Genomic DNA, 26,915 nt, shown 5'->3' on the forward strand with positions numbered 1-26,915 from the left:
AAAATGGACGTGTTATGACTCCAGAATTTCCAAAAGCAGTGCATGCAGTACCTTACGTGAGTCCTGGCATGGGAATGAATGTCAGTGTGACTGATCTCTCGTGATTGATAAGAACCTTTTGAGTGCCTTACACAATGGTTTTCTTGTGTGTTTATTGTCAAAGTGGTGAGAGGCATCCAGTATCTTGAAGACTTTTCTTTCAGCCAAGAATTCTTATATTTGTGGAGTTCATCTTGGATTGTAATGAATGCTTAGTTCAAAACACAACACCATTTTCTACACAAGTTCAAGATGAAGCTTGACTGACATGCACAGCTAACATGGAAGTACTGTAATCTAACTGAAGTCGTTGTACAGGCAACACACCAGTTTCTGCAGCCACCGTTGTTAGTCTCTTGGTTCATATTGACTTAAGCACACTTGACATCAATTGCATCAAGATGTGACATGTTTTATAAGAAAAAAAAAAAAAGAAACATTTAAAATGAAAAAAAAATATTTTTAGGTATTTTCACAAACAAAAACTGGCTTTTAAATAAATTTGCTTCCATAATGGTTAAATATGACAGAGAAAAAAAGGAAAAAAGAAACAAAGGAATCTAAACTGTGGGGAAGTGGAATATCAAAACAAGGCTTAAGGCATCAGTTCCATATTTTTCAAAGCCAAATATGTAATGTTGAGAAGAGAAGAAATAATAATTAAAAGGTTCAAATCTTGTAATTTAATATTGTTATTAAAACTTTGCTGTATATCCTATTCTTTAACATTTGGTGTTAATATCAAATTACTTGGCAATGCTTGACATTTGAAATAAACTTTTTTTCTATGGTTTTATTTGCAAGTGTTCCATTAATTTTACTAGCTACAGTTGGGTTATAAAGAGTCTAATATCTAAAAGGACACTGTCAAGGTTGGGTTCACGTGTTAGATTTTGGCAGTGTCGCCATCCCCAGCTCATTTGAATCTGCTCAGCAGTTATTTCTATGGATGAGCCCAAGCTGTGATGCTCAGATAAGCATTTTTAACTCTGAAGATTTAGGTTGCTCTGGGTTGGAGTGGTACTTCATACCAGCACACGAGGAGTCAGATAGGTGCTGATTCAGAATCCAGCTCCTCTTAACTCTGACGTGCAGGGACTTATGATCCAAAGATTTGGTTCATATCTATCTCTACTTTTGTACAATTGTGTTCGTAAATATCTGTACAGAGAGAGAAGACTATTCGTTTAAAAAAAAAAAAAAAGATAAATGGCAAACACTAAGAGAGTGTAAAATATTTTTTAAAGTATTAAACATAAATCTCTAAATTGTTTCTTTAAGGAAGCAGTTTTCAAACCATTAAAAGGTAATTCTAAGCAGTAGCTAATAAAATTCTTTATTATGAAGGAAAAGAAAAGAAACCTTGGCAATGTCTTTTTAAATTAAGAACAATGATAACTCAAATTAGGTGCAAGTCTGTAGTGATGAAAATATAAAAACTTTCATGAATCTTAATCACGAATATTCTTTGCAATCTGAAGTTGCCATATGTTTTAATTATGTGTATTTAAAGACGATAGCTCTATTTAGAAAGCAAAAAGGAATCCTAGGAGGGATGCGATAACATTAATTTAAATGCTAATGCAAGTCAAAGCAATGTAGTATTTCTCTAGCTTTCCCTGTAGATAAAATAACCATGCATTTGGTTAAAAAGCTTATACTTTTCTGCATTGTGGATACATTGCCTCCCACAGTCTCAGTAAATCTATATTTTATTTTAGACTTAAATAAAATTTGATATATGACTTGCAGTTTTAGTTGGAATCCATTTTGGGGGGCTTGAGCAAAATATTTCTTGAATACTGCAGAGGACAGAGCATTTATCAGAAACTCTAAATCCCTTTTTGTAGTACAAGCTCTGAGCCTGTTTCTGCAAGCATACAAACACAGTGTATACTCTCAGTGCAGTCAGCAAAGAGGTATATACAGTGTTTTCAGTACTAGACAAACCTACCAGTAATTTCCCCTTGATGAAACTAAACCATTTCTTGATGCATCTGTAATCCATAGGTGTTCTGTGCATTACTGCTCATCAGGAATGTTGGGGAGTACATTCTGATTTTTAATGTTCAATGCTAGAATGACCAAACTAAAATAACTTTCATATGGTAATCTAAACTTTCTGAAAAAGTAGAACTGCATTACTGTATACAGTGGAAAGCTATTTATTGTACCTCTGGTCTTATTCCTCTGAAAATCGTAGCGTACAAAATATTTGTCAAGCCTGATCTGATGTATATAACTGAAATAATGTAAAGTTATATTTTCATGTTTTTATACTTAACAACATGATGGGAATACATAATGTATGAGTATTTCAATTACAGATTATATGGATTGGATAATACACATCTCGGATAAAAGCAGTAATCATAGTTTAATATCCATGTTACAGTACATCAGTATATCGCTATATAAAGAATGTCTGTGTGCATTTAAGTGAAAAGTAGTCAAGAGTGATGAAAGCTGTCCAAGGGTTTTTTTATTCATTTTATATGAAAATGTTATGGAGCAACCAAAATGTTTATGAATTCAAACTTGTATAAATTTCAAAATGTCCTTTACTGTAGCTTTTTGTTTACAGTACAGTATCTTATTTTCTGCTTTGTTAAATGAGTAACAGTACAAAGCTGGACATACACTTTCTAAGACATTAACGTTCCCGTTTTTTCATGTATACCTATATGACAGAAAATGCTTCTGATTTTATTTTTCAATCTAACACATGATGGCTTTTCTGGAGTGTTGTATAAACTTCAATCATACATAAAAAATCTTCTTAAAAAAGGCAAAAGACCTTTAATGTCTGTTTAGTATTATTGAAATCTGATTCATTATTTATTACAAATGTATTTTCTAAAGGTTTTACAAAGAGCAAACCTGTTTTTCCTCACAGACATAAATTTTCCTTGAAGAGTTTTGCAAGAAGATATCTTCCCTCAAATCATCTTATCACTCAAGGGTAGATTTACTGTAGTTCATGTTGTCACTAAATGAAGTAATGTAACTTTCTTGCCAGTAATATAATTTTATTTCTGGAATGTAACCTTCTTGATCATGCTTATAAAGGCAGTGTGATAGGTTGTTATGCTAGCAAGTTAAATATCTATTTGATAACTCTACTTAAATATTGTCATCTCTTTCTTGGATCAGTTGTTTTTGTTTGTTTGTTTGTTTGTTTTAAGTTCAATAGATTGTTGATATGTCCAAACTAGAGAAAGGACCGGAAAAATGGCAAGTATTTTTGGTATATATTGGTAGTGTTGCTACAATAAATCTAGATCTGTAAGAGAGAATTCGCTCTTAGAGACACTGAAGACTTGCGATGTGAAAAGTTAAACTTTTTTCTTTAACGTATTTTATATTTAACAGTGTGTGTGTCTTAGGGTATCAGCCTCCTTTTGGCAGGTAGATATGAACAGTGCACAAATAATTGTATTTTAAAATACAAATATGTGATTTCAATTGTCTTTTGATACAGTCATATGGATATAGTGGTCACCAGAAAAACAGTCTGGATGATATCTGTGGAGGTTACTTAAACCTGTTTCATGATATGAAAGTTCATTGTTTATTAAATCTTTTGATTTATCCTGTCATGGGATCACAAAAATTTGCTGACAGAGTCCTAGCAGGTCCAAATTATCTTAGGAATTGATGTTATATCAAACACTTAAAATAGGTCGGCAAATGATTTAAGTGTGGACTTAATTTTAAGCATTTTTCCTAGCATTGTTTTTTTTAGATTACAACATTGGGTGCTACATACCTGTGTAAGATACAACAGAATTAGGAAATTGTATACAACAATGGCACCTATTTGACAAATTTCATTCAATATGTGCCAATCAACAGGTTGTCTTGAAACTTCACTCTTGCTACTCCTAGTACTCTAAACTTTGGGGCTACTTCAAATAACTCTATGGTAAAATTACTCTACTTTTTTTTTTTTTTTTCTGCCTTGAATGCTCTTTCCTAATTCCCCAAAGACATAGATTCATAAGTATGTCTAGATCTAATATCTGGGGATGTACAGGACCTTGAAGTGAAAACAACTTCATAACAAGAACTCTGAATTAATTCCTAATTGCATTTAGTAGATATTAACTCCTTGTACCCCAAGTAACTGTAATTTTTGTAATACATCTATTTTTAGAAATTTCGTTAATGTAGTGAATATCACTTCGATGATAACAACTTCAGAATTGGTTGTTTAGTGCTTTAACATACAGTTTATTGAATTGGTATACTTTGGGGAAAAAAAAGTGAAATCTTCAAAATATGATTTTTGTAAACAAGTGCGAAAAAAAGGAACATGTTAAGATAAGATACAGAAGTTCTGAGGATTACAGATCTGACTCACATGCAGCTTTCACGCTTCATGAGGTCTTCCTGCAGTCCCTTACCTTTTCATTAGGGCATATTCCATGATGTGCTTTCTTTTCTCTTGCCCCACCGTATGCAGTTAGTTTTAATGCATACTTTTTTTTTTTTTTTTTTTAGCTTGGTAGGCAGGTAAGAAATACAATTACTGTATATAACGTTTACTATAATTTTTTTTTAAAAAAGAGGATTTTTCAGTCATTAAAAATTTTTGTTATAGCTCATTTAATATGTCTCCATTAAAGAAGCAGTGATGATAAATGTGGGAAAGATTTCTTGGATCAGCTAAACCTGTAATTCAAGTGTCATCATCCACTGCACTATTCTTATACTAATCTCCTTTGTACATCTCTTATTGCTAATGAGAATGAAAAAATTGGCTACCTCTAGAGACATTTCAGTGTTTTATCTACCGGAGTGGTAAGAAAATACTTTCTTCATACCTAAAAGAAAAACATGATCTCAATTAATTCCACTGTCCAGTGAATGGCTTCATAGCATTTGCTCAAAATTCTTCCTCACAATACGTTTAACCGTCACCGAACAGGAGAGGACCGTTACTGCATGCTGTAGGCATAGAAAAAAAAAGTTTAATTTCTCATTATTTTTAACTAATGCTGACTTTTAAAGACTGCCTTTTCTGTGTTAAAGCAGTTATTCTTACTAGTCTTCCTTTTAAAGACTGTGATTGAATATATATATTTCATTTAATATAAAATTTATTTGTTTGCTTTAAAGTTTGCAACCCTAATTTTGAAAATTAGAATTAAAAAAGAGCGGCTAAACATTAGTGCCTAAACTAGCTTCTTGAGATTGTCCTCAGTTCCCATCTCGAGGTGGGAGAAACTCTACAAAGAAATGGGTTCCAGTGGACCCCATGTGCCATGGACCTCACTGCCTCCTCTGCATCTTCTCATAGACAAAAGGAAGCAGGTGAGCAAAGTTGAGGTAGGAGTTGGAGTGGTGGTTTCATGTCACTCTTTTGTCCCCCTCAATCCTGACACAGCATCCAAAATAGACAAGAAATAGAATTTAACCCTGTTTTCAAAGGGTAGAAAATATACTTGCAATTAATTCTTTTCCTTTTTAAAACACCACTGTTAATGAGGTTTGGAAATTATAATTCTGTTTCAGCTTATAGTAAACAATTCTTAAAATTGGAAGTAAAACCTGTTTACAGTCTCATTTACTGTCAGCAATGCATACATGTACTCGCTTTTTAGATGGATCCTTCTGGCAGATGCTTTATGGGAGCATCAAGAACATTTTGTTAAAAATATATTTGGAAGTTTTTACATGACAAATTTTTACGTTATTTTTTTTATTGTTACTGCATGTCCTTCAGCAGTGTGTTCGAGTTAAGAGAAAAATGCAATTAAAGGGTCAAGTTATAGCTCTTTCACTTAATAGTATGCTCTACCAATACAATAGTCTACTTCAGTAGTTGGTTTACTTGTGCGTTTCAGTTTAAATCACAAACACATTTTGGGTTACCTGGTATTCCTACATAGTGGAATATTCACAAAAATATCTTTTCTATTTTTGAAAGAGTGGATACTTTTTATGCTGTCGCATTGACTAAAGATATAGTAAAACAAATTACCTTCATGATTTTTACTCAGGTGCTTGCTTCTATATTTGTTACTATTATTTTTAATAATTTCACAAAATAGTGGAAGAGTATTTCAATAAATTTGGAATTAAGTTGCTTGGTAGCTGATAGAATTTAGCTGTAGTGGGAATTTATCATTCAGTTTAATGTGTTAATTAATAAGTGGAATTGCTGGTAGATGAAAATGAAGGTTGTGGATGATCTAATATATGTGTATGTACACGTATCCATTCACAAATATGGAAATGCGGTAGTTAAACTAAGGCTGAGTTTGATAAGGCCAGGATTTCACCTCAGATGCATATTCAAAAAAGGTGATAACTGCAGCAATAATTCATAGTAGGGCCAGTAGCAAGAGAAAAGTTCATTATCAAGTGCCTTACACACACACACACACACGCACGCACGCAAAGCATCATTGCCTCTCACTTCATCAGTAGAGATGATGGGTTTATGTATATATACATATTTATATATATATATATATATAAATATTTTTCTCAGTTTAAAGTGTCTTACCTGTTTAAAAATCCACGATTGGAGAAGCTCAGGTTTAGTTAAATCTAGCATTATATGAACAAGGACAAATAGAGCATAACTATTCGTAAGCTATTACTTGATTTTCTGAACCAAAATTTCTATAAGAAGTTAGTGCCTCCAGAAAAAATATACTGGGCATTGACAGGGCTTGATACTACACTACCTACTTTGAGCACAGTGCAATAATATGCACTGCCATGGTGCTGTGGCAGAATTCTGTCCACATTTTGTATTACTTTTTATTGGCATAGACTAGCATAAGCTATAGGAAATCACCATCACAAAGTAGGCCTGACATTTCATTTACAGAAAATTTCTATTTAGTGGTTGTATCTGCGGCATTATCATGTTCTTTAAATCTGCACTTTCTGAATATAAAAATAAAGCATGAGATAAACATTTTTAAAGCCATGATCTTCATTGAGAAAGTTACTTTACTTAACATGGCTATACTTACCTAAAGTACTTGCTTTCCACAGGAATACTTGTCACTTTTTTCACTCTATCTTCTTTCTTCTTTTAAACTCTTGAGGATCTAATGATGTTATATTTTATATATATATATATATACATATATATTTTTTTTTTTTAATTGTGGTAGATCCACAGTAGATGTGAGAGGTGTTTATCAATACTGCTTCATCCACCTTATAAGCTGCTTTCTATTGGAGATCCTTGTAGTTTTCTACTTGTAATCTACTTTTTGATCTTTTATCATTGAGAGAGATTTTTGGAACACTGAGGAACATTGAGTGTCCTTGTGAACACCACTTGCTGTTTTGAGATGTTGCCCTCAGCTGAAGACTGTGTCCAGTGGACTGCATCTTTTAAAGAATCTTTCTCAGTCAGCAGGGTCAGAGAGAGTAAGGTAAAATACTTTGGTTGAAGACCAGAGGAGCTGGGGCATTCATTTCAGCTTGGGTGGGAATAAGTCTGAACCTCCCAGCCACCCATGTGCAGTCAAGCAGTGATCTCTGCTGGGGTCACCACATTTGTGCTAATGCTGGCAAAAACCGAACTGTTAGCACAGTCAACATGCAAAAGCTATTTCTACACTGTTAACGTGATGCTGAAGGTAGCAGAGCTGCCCCCTTCTTCCCCTGTCGGAACTTTCAGGAAAGCTTTTTTCCTTCAATGAACAGCATTCATCCACATATGGAAAATTCAGAATCTAACTTTGAGAAATTGCATTAATATAAAATAATCATACATTTTCTGGGCCTAAAGGAAACTCAGCATTCACCCTCCCTCCAGAAAACTAAGCACAGCCATCTTGGCTGGGTGAACAATTTTATGGAGAATTTCCACAAGGCAAAAATGTTGCTAATTTATGAATATGAGTGATGACATCATATATTGTCATAAAAGAAAACCTGTAAACTTCCCAGTAGGCAGGATCATGAGGTGTTATTGGTTTGGTAAGATGCTAGGTTAGATTTTACTAAGTGGACAGCATTTTTATATGCACGATGTAATATGCTACATAAATCAGAGACGTATTGGCTTGCTGAGTGATTTTTATGCGGCATCAAACTTGTATAATAATATATATACAAATAATGCAATTATGTTTTTTAACTTTTAAAAAGTATCCTTTGATTACTTACCATAACCTAAATTAGAAGTAATACATATCATTGAAGTTGTCTTAGTACAAAACAGCTCAATGTGACAACACATCCAATCTACAATATTTATTTTTCTTTTTTCTTTTTAAATATCAGTAGGGAGGGGAAAAATGCATCTTGCTATAAGGAATAGGCAAAAAAAGAGTAGATAAAAGAATGCAAAAATGTCTAAGTGACTGGGATGGGGTATTGAAGCCATGATTTTTACTGGTAGACTAGGCAGTGCTAGGTTAACAGTTGGTCTTGATGATCTTGGAAGTCTTTTCCAACCTAAGTAATTCTATGTTTTCAAGATACAATGTTGATTAGGAAATAAAGTAGAACTTATGTTCTCATGTAAGTTAGAAGGAAGATGATTGGTGGACTTTTGTGTTGGAGCTGAATTATAAAATCTGTCATAATGAGTTTAGACACTGAACATGGCCTTCTACATTTAATGTTTAGATCTATCTACTTTCCATGTATTAGCTATTTCAGGCTACTTTGTGTATTTGCTATGAACCAGACTTGCTGATTACCTAAATCCAGTTACAGTTCTGGCTGTCTGCATCAAATCAGTTTTAAATCTGGGAGCAAACTAGACCTTTTTTTTTTTCTTTTTTTTTTTTTTTTTTTCAAATTAGGAGTTTCTTTTCAGCTGGCTTGCTTGTATTTTAAAGTCCATTTTAACAGCTAAGTAGGGTAATTATTTTCTTTTCTTTCTGGTGATACTCTTTGGGTCTTTAAAAGCTGTTGACTAAAATTGGTTAAATGATTAAAAAAAAAAAAAAAAAGTGTTTTCCAAGGAGAGATGTGAATTATCAGTCAAGACAGTATATTTTTTAAGATGCTGTTTTGTTTGTTTGTTTGTTTTTTTACTGCTGAAGGAACAGAATGCTTCATGCTATAGCAGAGAAGAAAGATGTTCCTCGTAAGATATGAGGAACTGTTGCAAGCGAATATAGGTGAGATTTTTTTTGTATGGCTTATATTTCAAAAAGTTTTATCTTTCTACTTGTTCTCCTTTCACTACAGCTTTTTGTAAGAAAAAGAAAGTCAATCTTCTCTCTAATCATCCTCTGCTCTTACACGCTCTGATCAGATTGATTGGCATCAGGAAAGCCACCTGGATACCTTGGAAAATGTGCCCTTATTGGTGTAGATAGATGGTAGAATTGCCCAATATAAAAATAGATGTATTCTGTCTGATTTCATTTCCATGTGGATATGATTTTTCACTTGTTTTGTACAGTTTTGTTTGTGGTGCAGCTGTGGATGCAGAGATCAGTGGGGAAAATAAGGCAAATATGTTGTTTCTCAAAACAATAGTACAGAATATGACAGAGCACTCCTGAAGAGTCTCTGCAGGAAGGTATTTGAAACAAATGCCTTTTAAAAAATTGACTTGCCTCTGAGCATCCTCTAATGAGAGGCAAAGCTATGTGGCTTCTGTGTTTTGTAATTGTCCTCCCCGGAGAAGAAAATCCTTTTCTAAAGGTCAAGAATTTACATACTGAGATACTTTTGCAGACTCAGCCCTAAGTGACTAAATTCTATACAAAAATGTAAGTGCTGATATTGAACATGCAACGAAATGCACAAAATAAATTTCTTTAAAATGTAAATTAGTATGATACGTTACCTTTCAGTTATATCGTCAAACCCAGCAGTCTCAGCTGTTGTCTTTTTTGTTTGTGTTGTGTTTTTTTTTTTAGTTATTATATTATTATTTTGAATCAGTACAAAATGCGTGTGACTTAATGCTCTGTCTCCCTCTAAAGTAGAATTCCATCACCATTACATACCATTTGCAATTTCTAGTATGAACAGATCTATAGTAGATGTCCTCATCAAAATCACTGTCTTACGGAGTTTAGCTCATGTTTTATTTCAGCTTCTGAAGAATTAATCCTGTATGTAAGTCCTACCATCAAATATTGATCCTACTGGTAACATTGTTGAATATTGATTTTGGTAATAAAAGTCTTTATTTTTCTAATAAATAGAAAAAAAAAAGAAAAAATCTAAGAAAAGTCTGACAAGGAAGTGTCACTGAATCATATAGGATCCTTTTCCCACCTGCTCATTTCAAACCACTGCCACGTATATTATGAATACTGTGAAGAACAAAAAGATGCTGTTTTTTCCACCACTTTCACAATTCGAAATCTGGATTAGAAATAGGATAACATTGTTACTCAATTTTAATGTGTTTTTTTTTTTTTTTTTTTTTGTCCATTATTGTATTTGTGACTGAAACATCTTGCACACTGTTTTTCTCCCTCTTAGGAACAAAAAGATGATGTATGGGACATCACAGATATATTTCTGAAACCCTCTGCAGATATTGTCATTTGTCTGTATGGATGCTTGACCATTTCCTGTCTTCATTCCTCTTAGATCTGTATGGCTGATAAGATTTAAATCCTCTGGACTTTGTATGTCTTCATGTTGGAAAACTGTTTTGTAACCTGTTAACATTCCCTAGGTGGTTAATGATTAATTCCCAATGGTTAATGATGTCATTTAGATACAACATTTAATTTATATAATACCTTGAAGCATATACAGTGTTTTACAAAGAATTAAATATTCATGGCACTCTAAAGTGAAGACTTAAGCATGCAAGTTAGAATACTGAGGATAAAAGATGATAGTGAAGAAAGGTATAGGACAAATGAAATGTGAGATATTGCAGGCCGGTTGTGGTGATGTAAACATATTTTCTGTTTTCTTTTGTGTTTAATTCTAAGGCATCCATCTTTGATTCTAAATTGTCTTAATAAATAATGGAGTAAGATATAGAAATATATATATCGCAACTTCTACCTGGTGACAATACTTATTCCAGCTAAAATGGTTTTTGCTCTAATAGTAATAACTGAGGAAAAGAAAATCCTTTCTCACAAGCATCTTATGGTACTGATTTTACTTAGCTTCTTGGAATACTTTCTTCATTTCCTTTTGGAAGCTCATCATTTGAGTTTCAGAAAGACAGGCAGCTGCAAACATAAAATGCAAGTGTGACTGGAACTTGCTGAATCATTCTGTCTTTGCCAAATAAGTGTGTCTGTTTTTTTTTGTGTGCGCTTTTGTTGTTTTTTTTTGTATTTTTCTCCACTTTTCTACTCTGAACTTGAGGAGGCAGTACATTTTGATGGCAAGTGAGTTCTGAAATCAAACAAACCAATGTGACACCTAGATATACGGAAATTAGCTTTCAAATTAGTTTCTTACTGTGACTGAGCTCAGCAGCTTCTATGTCTTCTACAAGATGGATTGCCCTCTGTGTTGTTTTACATGTTAGTGATTGTTATAAATGACAATAAGAACCGTGAAAATTTAAATTTCCATGTTAATAATCTTTCCAGTTCCATTTGTCTGTGTGCTTGTGTTCAATCAGCCATGTAAAGTGTCTTGTTTCAGATACATTCAATTGTAGTCAGGCCTGTAATTTCCATGTTTATTTGGAGACTTTATTAAATAAATTACGTAGCATTCACTAAACATGGAGTTAATCTTTCTGTTGTTCCTTCAAGTTGGTACAGACTTGAGACCTGGTTTAATCATGACATTCCTTAGAAGAGTTCTTGATAGAGGAATGACAGTACACTGTCCATAATTTTCTATGCAAAAGCTACCCATCCTTCTATTTAACCTAAATTTTACTTTGGGAAAAAAGTAAGTTTGATTGACATAAAACAAGGTATTTTATAAACTCCAAAACTCATGTATTCTCCTGCATTACAATCTGCATCACACTCACCCAAAAGGCAAATCTAACCTGATCTCTAAATGAGGAAAATAATGTATCATTATATTAAGAATAATTGTTTTAATCTTTGGATTACAATTTGCACAAAAAGCCTGTCGTTCTTAACTGAAGTGCTGATATCAGTTTTGTTGAAAATATACTTTTGCACAAGTAAGTTGTATTCAAGCAGTGGGGATGGATGACTATCACCTTTTATGAAAAAGATTCCCTTGAAAACAAGTCGTCTTTGAAATGAAAAATATCCTGGCACTGAGTTCAAGAGATTTCCTGCTTCCAGACACTGCATATTTAAAGGCAGAATGATCCATGCATGTAAAAACAGTGAAGGAAGGACAAGGGCTGGGCCATTAATTGGCACAGAGTAAAATACTTATTTTTAGGGACTGAGAATGGTAAAATGTGAATTTGGAACCATTCCTGTGTCCATTTGTCTATCCATTTGTCTGTTTCACTTTTCTCTGCAGGTTCCATAGGAGGAAAAAATAAATAAAAAATAATCACATATTTCCTTTTGCTGGCAAAACAAATGAAAAATAAAAAATAATAACTTCAGGCACCAGACATGGCACATATACACAGATTAGATTGGTGAAAGCATCTTGCATAGTGTTATTTTTTTCTACAAACTATCTTCTTATCTTTTAAACATTCAGTATGTCTGGTATCTAAATTGAACAGTGAAAATCTCTTATAAGCAATTTATCAGATTTTTCCTCCACATGCCTTTGCCAATTAAGATTTCCCCAGTGATTTCCAAATCTCATCAAAAGACTTTTTATAACGAAGAAAGTTAGACTGACATGAAGACGTTTGAGACATCCTGCTTGCAGGGCGATCTGTGCTACAGATGACTGGCAGAATACCCAGAATAGCAGTCTTCTGAGACAGCTTCAGAATTTATTTTTCACGGTCACTGGGAAATGAGACAGAAGGAGAGAGAGAGAGAGGAAAAAGAATTTAAATACACAGAAATGATATGTCTAGGATTCTGAAGTGCTAGCCTGACAAATGAAAAAAGGCCAGATTAGCATTAAAACACATGTTAAACCCATGGGCCATTTCCAGGGTCATTAAATCACTATTAAATTATGATTTTCAAGCATTAATTTTTGTAAGTAATGAGCCAAGCATGCTCCCAGCCAATTCTAATGGACAGTTTAGGAATGAGTGTCCCAGTGATCATTCCCATTCAGCATTTTGTGTGTTGTTCCAATATTTTTGGAGTCTAGGAAGGTTTGCTGTAATAGATGGAGGCTATTCCATGCCCAATACCTTGAGTGCATGGGAACATTCTTGCGTATTTAGTTTAGCAGTATAGAAGTCACCTGTGGGAAATAATTAGAGTGAGTGGAGGAGTGCTGAGTCTTGAATTTTGAGGAGACCTGGAGATTTCTTTGGATAAAGAAGCTATGTGTGGCTGAGATTTTTATTAAAAACTTTTGGTCCAGCCCCCCTTGGTAGAATACTCGCATTAGGAGACACATCTGGATTAAGTTAAGAGATTACCAGAAATACCTAAAGTAATAGGACTGATAATATGAAGAATTTTTAATAGAGGTCAGAAAGAGTAAGAACAGATTAAGAAAAATCAGCCCACAATAGATTTTCCAAAAGCTATTAGAGACCAGTTTTGTGTAGGCGTTTTTTCTGTTGTTTTTTGTTTGTTTGTTTCCATACATAAATATATTAATACCAAAAGAGAAAATAAGGAGTTGATATGCACTGGTGATTAATATCAGTTTGGTTGTAACTTAGAGAATTAGTGTACATTTGGGATCAGTTTTAGCAAAGAAATCTGGCGAATAAATTGCAAAGGGTTTCTTCTTTAAAGCAAAGGAGCTGTAAGGTAGGAAGGAATATGGATGAAGGAGATTGCATTACAAAAGTGAATATTACACTGGAAGAGGAAGTTCAAAATTCTGTTTATCAAATATCAGCGTTAGGATCAGCTGTGTTCTAATATATGACCCTGACACAAGGAGAGGAAAAGTCCTGGCGCAATTTGCTTGATGAAATGAAGATGAAATGCCGAAAGAACTGGATGCGTTTGAGGACTGAAGTTATAGAAAGAAGTCTAAATAGCATAAAATGAAAGGCACTTAAGGCACTTGGAAAAAAAAATTTAGCACAACATCAGATCGAAGGCAGGGGGGAACCTGCTGTTTTGCTTCCATGCCAGTCGATAGTGAACGGCTCATGAAGACTGGAGATCACACATACCATGTGTTTTGCTGGACTACTCTTCTGGCCTCAAGCAGCTTGTGGTTCGGGGACTCCCATAGACACAGATAGTGTCTTTGCATTTCATATCCTTCCCAGCAACTTATCTAGTCACTGTGAACTCATCTAAGCTTTTGGCAGCCGCAATATCCAGTGTCAGGAATTGTCATGGGTTAACTAAACATTATTTAAAGAATTTATTTTTTTCCTTGTGTTTGTCTTAAATCTGTTACCTGGTAATTTTGTTGTTGTTGTTGTTGTTGGATCCTCCTCATTCTTGTAGCATGACATTTCTCATTCTCCCTGATCTGAACTGAGAGGCTTATTAGCTATCATATGAAAAAAAATTCACAAAGTTGAGCCTCTTTCATGTAACAAAGTAGAGGTGGGAAAATAACTTCCTCCCAAGAGGGAGAAAACCAGCTCACTTCTAAAAAATAATGCTGGTACCAGAGAAAGGTGAGAAAATTGGTATGGCATAAATTTTGGGTGGATTGTGAAAATTTCTAGTTTGAGAGCAGCAGAACCTCTTGGCAGTCAGGTCAGAGGGCTGTGCCCTGAATAGGCAGTGCACAAGTGAGTATGGTTTTCGAACAGCCCTTTTTACAACAGATATCTCTCAGAGGATACCAGGTCCCTATTTTCAAAAGATCACCTCAAGCAAGGGTTCAGAGCTCAAATACATACCTTTGTCTCACTCTACTAGCAAAATCATGAAAATGCATTGCCATGTGTGAGAGCTGGTGATGGGATTCAGCTCAGTAGGAGGCCCCTTCCCTCCATACGCTCCTATATGATCTGGTGTGACCTGTGTGGTCAGTCAGATTTACATGTCTATGTATGTCAGCCATTTTACAAAAAGTCAAAAAGGCACATGGCGCCCTTGTATCTGCTAGATCTGTTATTAAAAGTGACTTAAAAGAAAACAACATCAACAAAACACTTTGGTTTGAATACAGGACACCTTGGTTTTATCCCTTCTGTTGTGTGAGCACATTTATGAAAAATCTCTTTTCTGTCGTGCAGGTGTAACTTTCATATCTAGTGCTACAGAGTATTTTCAGAGATGAAATGCAAAACCAGATCCATTTTGCAATGTACATCTGAACAATCACTGGGTAGAATTGGTGCAGAAAAGATGGTGACTGAAGAGAAACTGGACCCAATCCTTCTCCAATGACTCAAGGAGAAAACCAAAAATTCCATGTTTTCAGCAAAAGAAGGACGGAAACAAGATTATGCCTCTCACATGGGCATCTTGTAGAGTCAGGGTTCAGCTTTTACTAAGTAGGATTTGTCCAACAGAGAGTTAAGTACTCCACAGGAACTGGAGCAGCTGCATTAGGGGCAGATACCCTGTCAGTGTGGGTTATTCTCTGTTTTGCTCCAGGGTCCTGATCCTTTCATTGCCTAACTGCATACACTTTTGTTTGTGATTTCTGCCTGGAACAAGCCAGACAGCTCCCTCAGAGAGAGAGCAGAGGCACTGTTTAAGATAGCTTGGCTCCACTGTTCATTTCTGACAGCACAGATGCAGCGTGAATCATCTTGCTCAGTTTATGCTTTTAGGTTGCTCTGAAAGGTGGTGGCCTTGAAGAGTTTAAATGTGAATCAGTTTAAATGTGAAGAGTTTAAATGTGAATTTAATTTGTAATACAGGCTGCCCAGATGGGATAGGTGTACACCAAAGAGCTTGGATTCTGTAGAAGGCATAACCAAATAAGGGGTTACCCTGGGGGAGAGGAACATAACTCAGGACTCCCCCTGCCTACATGAGCATTGCAGCTCCTGAAGAAAACTACACCGGCTTTGCCTGTACTTCTTAAGCAACTGAACTTGGCAAAGGTTCTTCTCAGATTGACACTGAAAAGATGAAAACACCTCCAAAAGCATGATTATAGGCTTAGATTGAAGCTGGACATTCTGAAGCTTGGTTTAGTTAAGATTTGCATGCCTTGTGCTAGGTCAAAAGGCAGATGTCGAAGCTCCCAGTGAAAGATGCTTAGAAAAACCTAGGCAGCTTCTGAGATGGGTGGTAGCAGATTGCCAAAACGCTGTGAGGCTTTAAATCTTAGATGTAGACAACTTTTACAGATCTAGCTGAGAGATTGCCTTGATAAATTCTTTTAAATTACCATGAGTTGGTTTGTTAAGTTACAAATGAGGTATAAGTAACCTCTCTTTTACTACTGATATCTGTGAGGATAACCTTGATAGGGAGCCACAATCTGTGCATTTTTTTCCTGTCTAAAGAGAATGCAACTGATATGCTGAAGCATAAATCCTGCAGAATAGGAAAGTGTGAGGGAAATAATCTTAAACAGAATACCCTATACATGTGAGCTGGCATTGCAGATATTTTTAGGGTCTCTGATCTTTAGATTCAGATTTTTGTAATAAAAAAAGAGAGAAAATGTGTAAAAACTAAGGCTGCTCAACCTCGATTACTGGTATTTTATGCTAAATTGGGTTGTTCCTGCCAGAAACATTAAGCTGGCAAAGGGAAGCTTAGATGTCTTGTTATCCTATTGCCAAGAAAGACACGATTTTGAAAGCTCTACAGGGTGGACCTAGAGGCTCTTGCTGCCAATCTGTTCCAGTATTCACTGAAGAATGACTAGAATCAGCATTTCTTTGAAGAAATAGTGCTTCAGGCTTCTCTGGATGTGCACCGAATAGATTTTAACAATGGTGTTTATTTATGTAACATCTCTGAGGATCTTGGTTTTGCTCTATGGTGCAGGCTGTACTAGATTTTAAAGAAGCCAATGGCATCCAGAATAAGTGTTTGTCCTTAAAAGCATATGTAAGAAAAAATCTGAGGTAGTGCTGCTAAAGCATAAAGTAAAAATGAAGACCTGAAGTCCCACAGTACTCTACAAAAGGATACACAAGATTTCCTAGAGGAATAAGTTGTTTCTTTTAGAATTATTAATCATCTCTGTCCTAAGGACATATTCAGTGAGAGGCATAAAATCATGTTAAATATGTAGGCAAAAAATATGTTTCATTTTATGGGTGATTCATAATCAAGTTGCAACAGCATGGAAATAGACCTATGAATTCTTCAGATTGCTGACATTTAGAAAATTAATATGAATTTTAATTTGCTTTCATAGTGGACTATGAATCAGACAACAATAAGTGTCAGGAAAAAAAGATTCTAATGTGAGAGAATTCACCCAGCAAACTAAAGAGAAATGAGCATACCATTCCTTCATTCAGAAGAAAAAACAAAAACACTGTGAAAAACAAACAACAACAAAGAAAAAAAATGAAATACAATGCTTGTTGGGATAAAAAGAGGTTCCATCCACATTTCCTGGATTAGTTCATAAAACACATCTTTAAAGAGAAGTTAGCTTTGGCACTGATCTAGGAGTCTGAAGGCAGAAAATAACTGTCCCCTATACTTATACTAAAAACCTACATCTCTCTGTCCAGAAGGCTCATGAATCCCAAGGCCAAAAGGAACTTTTATTTACTTACTCTTGAACTCCTGCATGCCAGAAAACCATCTTTGGAGATTTCCACACTGAGCCAACTCGGCACGCTACTTACAAAAATATCCAGTCTTGACCAGAAGATTAATTACAGCAGGAAACAGCCCAGTCCATTGTAATCTGCTCTAACAGTTTGTTAATTTTATTTTAAAAACATCATCTAACATCTGATCCTTATAGGTCCCTTCCAACTCGGGATATTCTATGATCTAGAACAATGCAATCTGATCCTTGCTTGAGCACTGATCTTTTTTTTCTCTTGGAGAGCCTGAGTTGGCTAGGTTGAAAAGTCTGCTCCATTGAGATATTTTCCTCTTGCATGGAACTGATGGATCATGGCTTACTTACATTTTAAACTTCTTCACTCAAGGTGCCTTAGTCTTTCATTCAGACTTTCAGTAGGCAGAACAAAGTCATTGTCAATGTCGTTCTTGCACTTCTGATTTTTATTGTCTCTATTTTGTCAGGATTGCTTGTAAAACTGGGTGTTAGATTTAGATGTAGATAATGCCATTTCTCTGTTCTTGTTCCATATTAATAGCATCCACCTTGTTTCTTAGATCTGCAGAAATTCATGTTCAAGGGATGACACTGTGATAAACAAAATTAAGATGTGTGGGATGCCTGGAATTTCTCCATATTTTTCTTTGGAAATGATAAAAGAAGCAAAGAAACATTAGTCTACTTCATTTCTCTATCTCTTTCCAAAATCATTTCACTAAAAATCTGCTGAAGACAGGGAGGTTACCTCATTGTGCTGTTTCCGTATTCTCCATATCCCATTTAAAGACAGCACTTGAAGTGATCCTTATTCATTTGGGTTCTGTGGAAAAGAGGACTAAATCCTTCTCTGATCTGTTACAAAGAAAATTATGCCCTTCAGAAAGGTGAATACCAACTGAAAAAAGACAAGTCATTTTTCTTGAGAATTTATTTCAGGACAGTAGGACTGGTAGCTGTTTGTGGACTTGCAATATGTGTGTAAGTTATCAAAGCCAGCAAAGTCGATTCTAACATTGTGTACTGAAAGCAGGGCAGCCAAAATTGAGATTCTTTGTCAGTTTTAATATCGTCCAACTAAAGTCTACTAACTAGCCAACTGCACATCTCTTTAGTTGCATTCTAATTCATGTACTGTAATTAGGCTTGAATACAAAATATTGATTTTGTAGTAATTACATTTGTGCGATCATTAAGATAATGTTTCAGGAAATTTGCCTAGATTCAGCATGAGGTTCCAGATAATGAAATGTTCGCTCTACTGCTGTGTAGAAGAGCTTTTAAATAAAACTTAGTCTGTACTCTAGCTAATATAAATTTATTCGATCCTGCCCTCTGACTCGTTTGGCTTGGGATACCCTACCAAAACTGAAATATTTTCCAGTGCTGATCATGGATAATTAGAATAGGCCAGCTTTTTTTTTTTTTTTTTTCTTCTCTGATTTGAGTACATCTGGGAAAAAGATGTATGAGACATATAAGAAATAATGCAGCATTTAAAGAGCACTGATTTATATCCAGAACTCTTGTCAGTTGCAGAACTAAATATGCTGCAGATAATCATTCTGCTGAGCAAGTTTGTAACTTCTCTGTTAGCCTTAAATATTACATACTTAATCAATGCATACACACAGAAAGAATGGCATCCTGTATTCCTGGGTAACAACTTATCTTCCTATTTGGTTATTCTTATATTATTTCTAGAAGTTTACGTCTCAACATGTGCATAAATGTATGTTTTATATATTTACATGGATACACAGAAAGAGACAGACTTGTTTATAGCAGCTACAAGTATATGCAAGTAACATGGTCTAGGTATAGAATATAGAAGAATATTTAAATTGCCTTTAATCTATATGCCTTGGTGATAGACTTTATTTCAAAGATCTATTACTTTAAAAAGGGGAGCCATTCATAAAATGAATGAGCAATGTCTAGAGCAATGATTTAGTTAAAGATTATGATAGCAATTAAATCACTCAGGTCTGAAATAACAAAAATGCAATTAAATCAGATCTTCAAGCAGAAATATTTGTAATTATCAATCCAGATGATCTGCATGTAATATGTACCATGAAACAAGTTTCATGGCAGGGTAAACATTCTGCATCTTCCAGGGGAGAAAACAAACAAACAAACAAACAAAAAAAACATTTCAATTAATATTTGAAGCATCAGGTGAAATATTAATTTAAAATAAGACATTTAGCTATATATTATATCACTGAATTGTCCTGAAATACAGAAAATAGTTTTTAGTAAAATAAATATTAAATACCCTAGACATATCCAGAAATATGGAGAAGCACTTAGTTAGAAAACCACATATTCAAATACAGATCTCTGGAGATTCATTGTGAGTATATGTTCAAAACCAGTAAATGCAAGTAATTTACTGGAAGAGATGACTTCATTGCAATAGGGAATATGTATTTTAAAAAGAAGGTTCCACATTCAAAAAGGTTCAAACAGTCCTAGTGAGTGACACGTTTATTACCCTACATTATGTAGGGTAATATAACTCATCTTAGATCCTCCTGAACAGTAAGAAGGAAAGATTGAACAATCTAAAATTTGAGAAACCCCAACGCACTTCCATGTGTTTTTATGTGTACCAGATTATGCTATCATTGTTTTCCTTTTGCCTTGATAGTCATGCTGTGTGAAGCATGGCCATTTTGATTTCTTTAGAGAGGATCAGAATCAATTCTACAGAAAAACCTTGACTAGAATACTCCTTGCAAGGCACTAGTTTTGTTTTACAAAGCACAGAGCTCAGAAGGTTGCTAGCTAGTTTTCTCATTATTAACACCAAAACACTAATGATGGAGAAGACTTCTTTAGGATTATTCTCTCCGTATATTCTCTGTATGATAATTCTGTATTTATCAGCAGCCAAAATGGCGTCACACATGGAAAGCCATGTACACTTCTTTGTGAAATAGCTTTTACGTTTTTGACACGATCTTGTACTACAAAAGTACCTAGCTGCCATTATTATCAAATTGCAATGTTTTGCATCTTTTTGTTATTTGAAATACTTTTTACCTGGCTAACCTGGCAGAGACTAGAGACAAGCCTAGCTGGGGGTGGGGAAACCTCCTGAGAACATCCCCTCTGGGCAGTGAAGCCAGAGAGCAGATGCAGAGCATGGGAAGGCAGCTTTCCAGGGGAGCTATAGGGCAGGCACCACTCATCTGCAATAGGGAAGAAGTTCAGATCATGCACTCAGTTGATTTTACATGAATGTTCAGGACTGATCGTGTTTGTGAAAGAATTAATTGTTCTCTGAGGAAGATGAGTGGGAGACGCTGTGGACAGCCCATCATGTTCAGCGTCACACTGAGGGCTCACTCTCTGAACTGAGCACTGATGGCTGAATTGCTTGCTCCCTGAGCTGTTGCAGCCTGCTTCTGCTCTCCTTAATTTACATGTACTTTCTCTGAACAGGCTATTAAGAAAATGAGAGAGGAAGAGTGGAGAATAAATTTGTTGTAAGATTGCATCATCAATTGAGAGAGGCCAAAGAGAATAGTTATAAAATACAATTCACTCCATAACCCAATTTTCAGACAAATCTCAGAACATACCGAGGCACAGCACCAAATTATTATGACAAGAACATTGCAATGTAAGAGCAGGCAAAATAAAGTGGGAAAGAAAAGCAAGGTAGGTGATTTAAAAGCAAGGTAGGTGTTAAAATCCTTAGGAGGGAGTTGTCTGACACCTTTCTAGCTGGGAAGAATAAATGAAATATCCTTCTCAGAGTGTCAGTGCCACAAATACAGAAGCAGAAATCAGTTAAAAATCAGGTTTGGAATCTTGGCCATCACATGGGTGAAATCCTTTGGTGTGCTGAACAGGAACGTATCTGACATTGGCCAAGGCCTACCTTTGCCTAGGCCTACCTTTGCCTAGGCCTACCTATGCTATTAGAAGGGGAGGGGGCTCTTCTTATCCGTGTCCCACATCTGCTCACTGTTGGGGATTGCAGCAGTTTGGTGAAAGCTGACCCTGTATAGGATATCCCTCATGTGTCCCTCTAGCTGTCACTGGCAGCCCAGCTTGTGAGGAGGAGAGAGGACAAACTCCCAGAGATGGCCCTGAGTGGTGGTCAGCTGAGTGTTGTCCCACCTGTCTCTCCTTGCCTCTGTAGGTGATGTATGCTCAAACCAAGACCCTTCTCCTCAGCTCGCCCCAGTAACACACACTCAGTAAGAAAGCAAAATAAGCTGAATTCAAGTGAAATGATTTTCAGATTTGGAAGTGCCCTGTCTCACTAGGGAGTCATGAAGCAGTCAGACTACCAGAAGTCACCACAGCATTTAATCTAAATCATAATGAGTTTAAACTTCAAAAACAATGACTACTGCTACTGAAAATCCTATAATCTGTGCTTTTCATTCAATGAGGCTGCACAGATGCTCCTGTAACGGCAGAGTATATGCTGAGATGTGTTTGTGAAGATACAAAACCATCTGGCTGTCACTTGACTTTATGTTAATAGTGGAGGAGAGCACAAAAGCTGTTAGTATCCCCTGGTACCCTAAGGATTTACCGTTCCCAAGCATGTGTGGATGGGGGAAGATGGTCCTCTCAGACATCTCTTCTCTGTGACTACAGCCTCTGAGCATGGAAGACTGTTTCCTAGCCAGACTTTGGTCTGTCAGCAAGTACAGATGACACATGATTTTGTCCATGTCCATGCCAGGCAGTTTCTATCCCGCAGTGAAAGGGGTGTGTGCTCACCTGGTGGTCCTGGTTGTTCCTGCTGAAGGAGGACAGCATCACGTGGCTGAAACTGAGCCCTTGCACCAGCCACAGCCAGAGCCTCCATACAGCAAGATGAAGAACCAATAATTTAATTTACCCCAGTGAGTTCCTTAGACTCGTTTCAAGATGGGTTTGCTAATATCCATCGCGTCACTGCTCCCTACTTCTTACATTATCAGCACCCTTCCCTAATACCAGGCAGTAGCAAAACTCAAGGCTGCCCCAAAGACCAAGACTTCTTATTTCTTTTGGCTTAACCTTGGGACCACCATCCTCAGCCCACCTGATAATGTCCAACCATCTTGATCACTCCTCTAGGTGTTACCTAGAGGAGCCTGGTCCTTATGCTGACACATTGCAATTCACATCAGACAGAGGCACAAACAGCACCAGAGGCAGCTGTTTAGAAAGGATGAGCCTAAGGCTCAATTTTTTGTCAGTGGGTATGATTTTTCGTTCTTTCTCTAGTGATAGCAGTGCAATCCCTACAGCAGGCGCAACTCAGTGGACAATGCCAGACTGAAGGTGCTTACGTTGGTATAGTTTACCCCTTGCTGTTATTAAGGTAACAGAGTTTATGTTCCTTAATTAGGAGGAGAATGTCTCCAATGCTCCACTCACCTATAAGAAAGAGCACACATTGCTGCCCCAGCTTCTTGTAACTAACCCATGAGGTTTTCAACAGCTTCCCAAATGCTGACTAGGGAAAAGAGACAATAAGGAAGGACTGTTTCTCATGTTTTTCATGAGCAGGATAGGCATTCAAAAACATACCATAAAGAAATGGCAAATCACACATCACGATTTCACTTCAAATCAGTTCTGGAGTTAAAATGTGAATAAGTAAGGCCTGGATCAGGATACATGCTGCTTGGTAAAACCAGGAGGGCAGTTTGGACTCTGGGCCACAGGAAGGAAGAAAGTGCTGGAGGTGGATGGAGAAGGAGCCGGCTGGGTTGATCAACAGATCAATGGGGTGAAAAGCAATGAAAGCAATGGGAAGAAGACATAGAGAGCTGGCCTACATGGACTACTTTTATTTGGTAGCAGCAAACAGTTACCAATGGTTACATCCAAAGCCTGCATGGTTTCAAAACTGATGACCAAAAATCTGTTTCTGAGAAGTTATAAGCAGAAGGGAACCTTCTCCATTTACATTTTACTGTGTTAATAGCTTGTCAAACCCAGTCAGTTCTTAACAGCATGTTTTCTGATGAACAAGTACCTATTATTCAGAGTCAGCCGATGTAAAAGTGGTAGCAAAGCTAACTTGGGATGGCTTTGGTTTGTGAACCAGAAGAATTGACAAAGGATATGATTTTCGCCTTTTAGCATTTGACATTTTTGAGACCCATTTTTCTTCTACACCATTAACTTCTTAGCTTGAAACATAAGATGTCACCATGATAGAAAATACATGCAGGGAAACATTCATTAAGATACCGTTAAAATAACATCAGGAGCAGTAATGTTCCGAATTTGGTGTGACACGAATACTTTTACTAATTCTGTAAAAGCCAGAGGAAAGTGTCATTCTAAGTGAATATTATTATAGTTTATATACCACATCGTGCAACAAATCTAATTCTTGCAGCAAATGTTATGCATGAAACAAATTAAAAGTGTTAGGCTGTCTGAATAACAGCTAATCAAATTAAACACTGTGACCTGGCAAGGTTCAGAGGATGAGCAATAAGCAGAGGCACCACATAACCTTGTTCCAGTGCAAGGGGGCGTACGGCTGTTCCCAAAACTGGCAGAGAAGGATGGTTACACCCACATCCCTAAATAGACACCTTGATGTGACTCCATGGATGAACCTCTCTCCCATGTGTTGTGCAGTGACAGGGGTTGCCGACAAGGGGATCAGGCTCATGTGGGAAGTAAGGAGAGAGCCTCAGGACTCGTCAGGTTGATGATTGGACTTAATGATCTGTAGAAAAGGAAAATATAAAATAGCATGATAAGTGGTGATGTTATGGCTGCATATAGGCAAAGTGCTTTCCTCTGGTGCCTTTGCTAACTCTAAACAACACTAAACTTTGGCCTTTTGGAGCCCTGAGGAAATATGATTAAGGAACATTTCTTACTTGAGATGTACAAAAGAGATGGACAAATGTTGTATAAGCAATTTCAATCCTGTCTTTTCCCAACCTTTTAACAGTTGTCTTAACAGTGTCAACATTTATGTTTGCTAAGTATACACAAATTCCCATGCCCCTATCCACACAGATATGTACCCTGAGAAATCTGTCTGCTATTAGCCAAGAAAGATCTCTGATGTGTTTATACTTTTGTAGAGGGCTGTGCGCATACAACAGGTTAGGCAGAAGGACACCTCTGGAGGTAGCTTGGTCCATCCTCCCTGCTCAAAGCATTTTTTTTTCTTTCTAAAGACATACTGGAGATTTTAAAAAATTTCCAGTTGCACATCTTCCTTTGCACACTCATTTATGCTTTTACTAAAGGGTACATTATTATAGAAACAACTGCTATAGGAAACCTATGCAGTATATTGCCAGGACTTTTAATCTATCATGAAGCTAAGATAAAACTATTAACAAGGCAACAACTTGTTATTTAGAAAATTATACATGATCTAGAAAACATGGAGTTTTCTTCTATTTAGTCTAAAACCAAAGTCACAGAAAATTACCTTGTATTCTCCAGGTAGATAACAGCAAATTGCATGCTTTCACCTTTCATATATAAACAGGTCCATAGTACACATTTTTAGAAAACAATCTAAATTACCAAGCCATTAATAGCAGATGAGATAGATGGTATTAAATAATAGCACATAAACTGGATTGTTATTTTTTTTCTGGAGCATTTAAATTTTCCAGGACATTTTTTTTTTTCCAAGAGGTAGGACATTTTGTCTCCTATTTTACAAATGTAGTATGAAACAAAAAGAGGAAAAGCACTCCCCGCTGCCTGCCTCCCCCAGCTCTCTAAGGAGGAGACTCATCATTGCACATACAAGAAAAACAGCCACCCACACACTGGAGCCCTTCAAGCAGAAAGCACCTGACAGGAATTTAAAAGTAGGTTTTCAATGGTGAAGTTGGCAGAAATCTACATAAAAGCAGTTCTTCAAGGAAGGGTATTATGTGATATGAATTAGGTGAATGTATTAAGTTCCTCCTTTTTTAAAACTGTGGAGTCTAAAATCAGATTATTGTTACCACGATCAAATATTTTGTTTGAAACAACTCATGTCTGCATATGAGGAATAATAAGGAAAATATAATGGAGAATAAAGTATTTTAATAAAATAAATTTTTACTATCACCCAAAATCTAAAATTTATTAGAAATCTCTGTATTAGCTGCTTGAGTTTTCAACACCCCCCCATACACAGAGACAACAGTACACATAAAGCATTTAAAGTTAAATAGGTCAAATAAAGCAGTAAGTAAATATAGATATAGCAGTTTGTTTATTTGTTTTTTAAAGATTGTTTTATAAGAGAAGGTGAAGTGTTTGCAGTTTTTGCTTTTAGCAACAAAATCCAATGACTTTTTGATAAGAATTACATTAGTTCTTCCTAAAGGTTTTCAGGTCTTCATATGGACATCTTTAAAGCATTTTATTTCTTATCCTTTAGACCATATGGCTACATTAAACACTTCCTTCTTCTGACTCAGTTTTTTCATCTGTAATTAAGGTGGAAGGAAACAGTTGCTGATGATTAAGACCTCACTTAAATTTTACATTGCCATTGCATGGTTTATAAAACCTGAACCTAAGCAGCTTTCTTGGTTTTAACTTTTCTCCTTGTTTCTTTTAAAACTGAAGTTAAACAATAACCTCTGTACCTAGCTCATTTTATTCTGAAGTGCAAAGAAGATATTTTAAAATGGCTTACTGGTTTGCAAGTTATTGACAACTGAATCAGGAAGCTAATTTCACACTGGCTTTGCTTCTGAACTCAGTTTGGATCTTCCACATGTCAATGGCACAACAACATAAGTCCCTTTCCTTGGAGTGAGAGCCCTCTGATTTACACTGTTTGTAAGTAAAATAAAAACTGGGCTTATGTCCTAAATGACAATCCAGGTTACTCTAGAGTATTAAAGTGGAGAAAAAAATGTTACATGGAAGCATTAAAGAAAAAAAAAGAAAAAAGAAAAAAAGAAAAAAAGAAAAAAGAAAAAAAAGAAAAAAGAAAAAAGAAAAAAAAGAAAAAAGAAAAAAAAGAAAAAAGAAATAAGAAAAAAGAAAAAAAAAAGAAAAAATAAAAAAGAAAAAAAGAAAAAAGAAAAAAGAAAAAGACCGTGGGATACACAGTCAATGCTAAAGTCATATTCTAAAGCTTAATTTCAGGTTAAACTCTTGTATATCACAGACTTCTCTGCTTCTTCTCAGAACACAACAACAGCAAGGACAGGCTGCTGCTGCTGCAGTTTGAACTCCTCAACCTGTCACTTGTACATGATTTTGCTGTACCCATTTCC

The 26,915-nt window shown here is 35.8% G+C and overlaps 1 protein-coding gene across 3 annotated transcripts in view; it reads left to right on the forward strand.

Annotated features, from left to right (window-relative positions):
• GRIA2 (glutamate ionotropic receptor AMPA type subunit 2) overlaps positions 1 to 2,833 on the forward strand; it is a 94,313-nt gene extending 91,480 nt beyond the window's left edge. For all 3 annotated transcript variants that reach the window (XM_048071829.2, XM_048071830.2, XM_048071834.2), the window contains one exon: positions 1 to 2,833. This exon is cut by the window's left edge and continues 61 nt beyond it. Coding sequence is in view for 1 of the 3 variants with exons in the window: in XM_048071834.2 (XP_047927791.1) it covers positions 1 to 104 (104 nt within the window). In the remaining 2 variants the exon portion in view is untranslated.
• The last annotated feature ends 24,082 nt before the right edge of the window (positions 2,834 to 26,915 follow it).

This window comes from Anser cygnoides, chromosome 4 (genome assembly GCF_040182565.1).
Source record: "Anser cygnoides isolate HZ-2024a breed goose chromosome 4, Taihu_goose_T2T_genome, whole genome shotgun sequence".
In the NCBI taxonomy this organism is placed as follows: domain Eukaryota; kingdom Metazoa; phylum Chordata; class Aves; order Anseriformes; family Anatidae; genus Anser; species Anser cygnoides.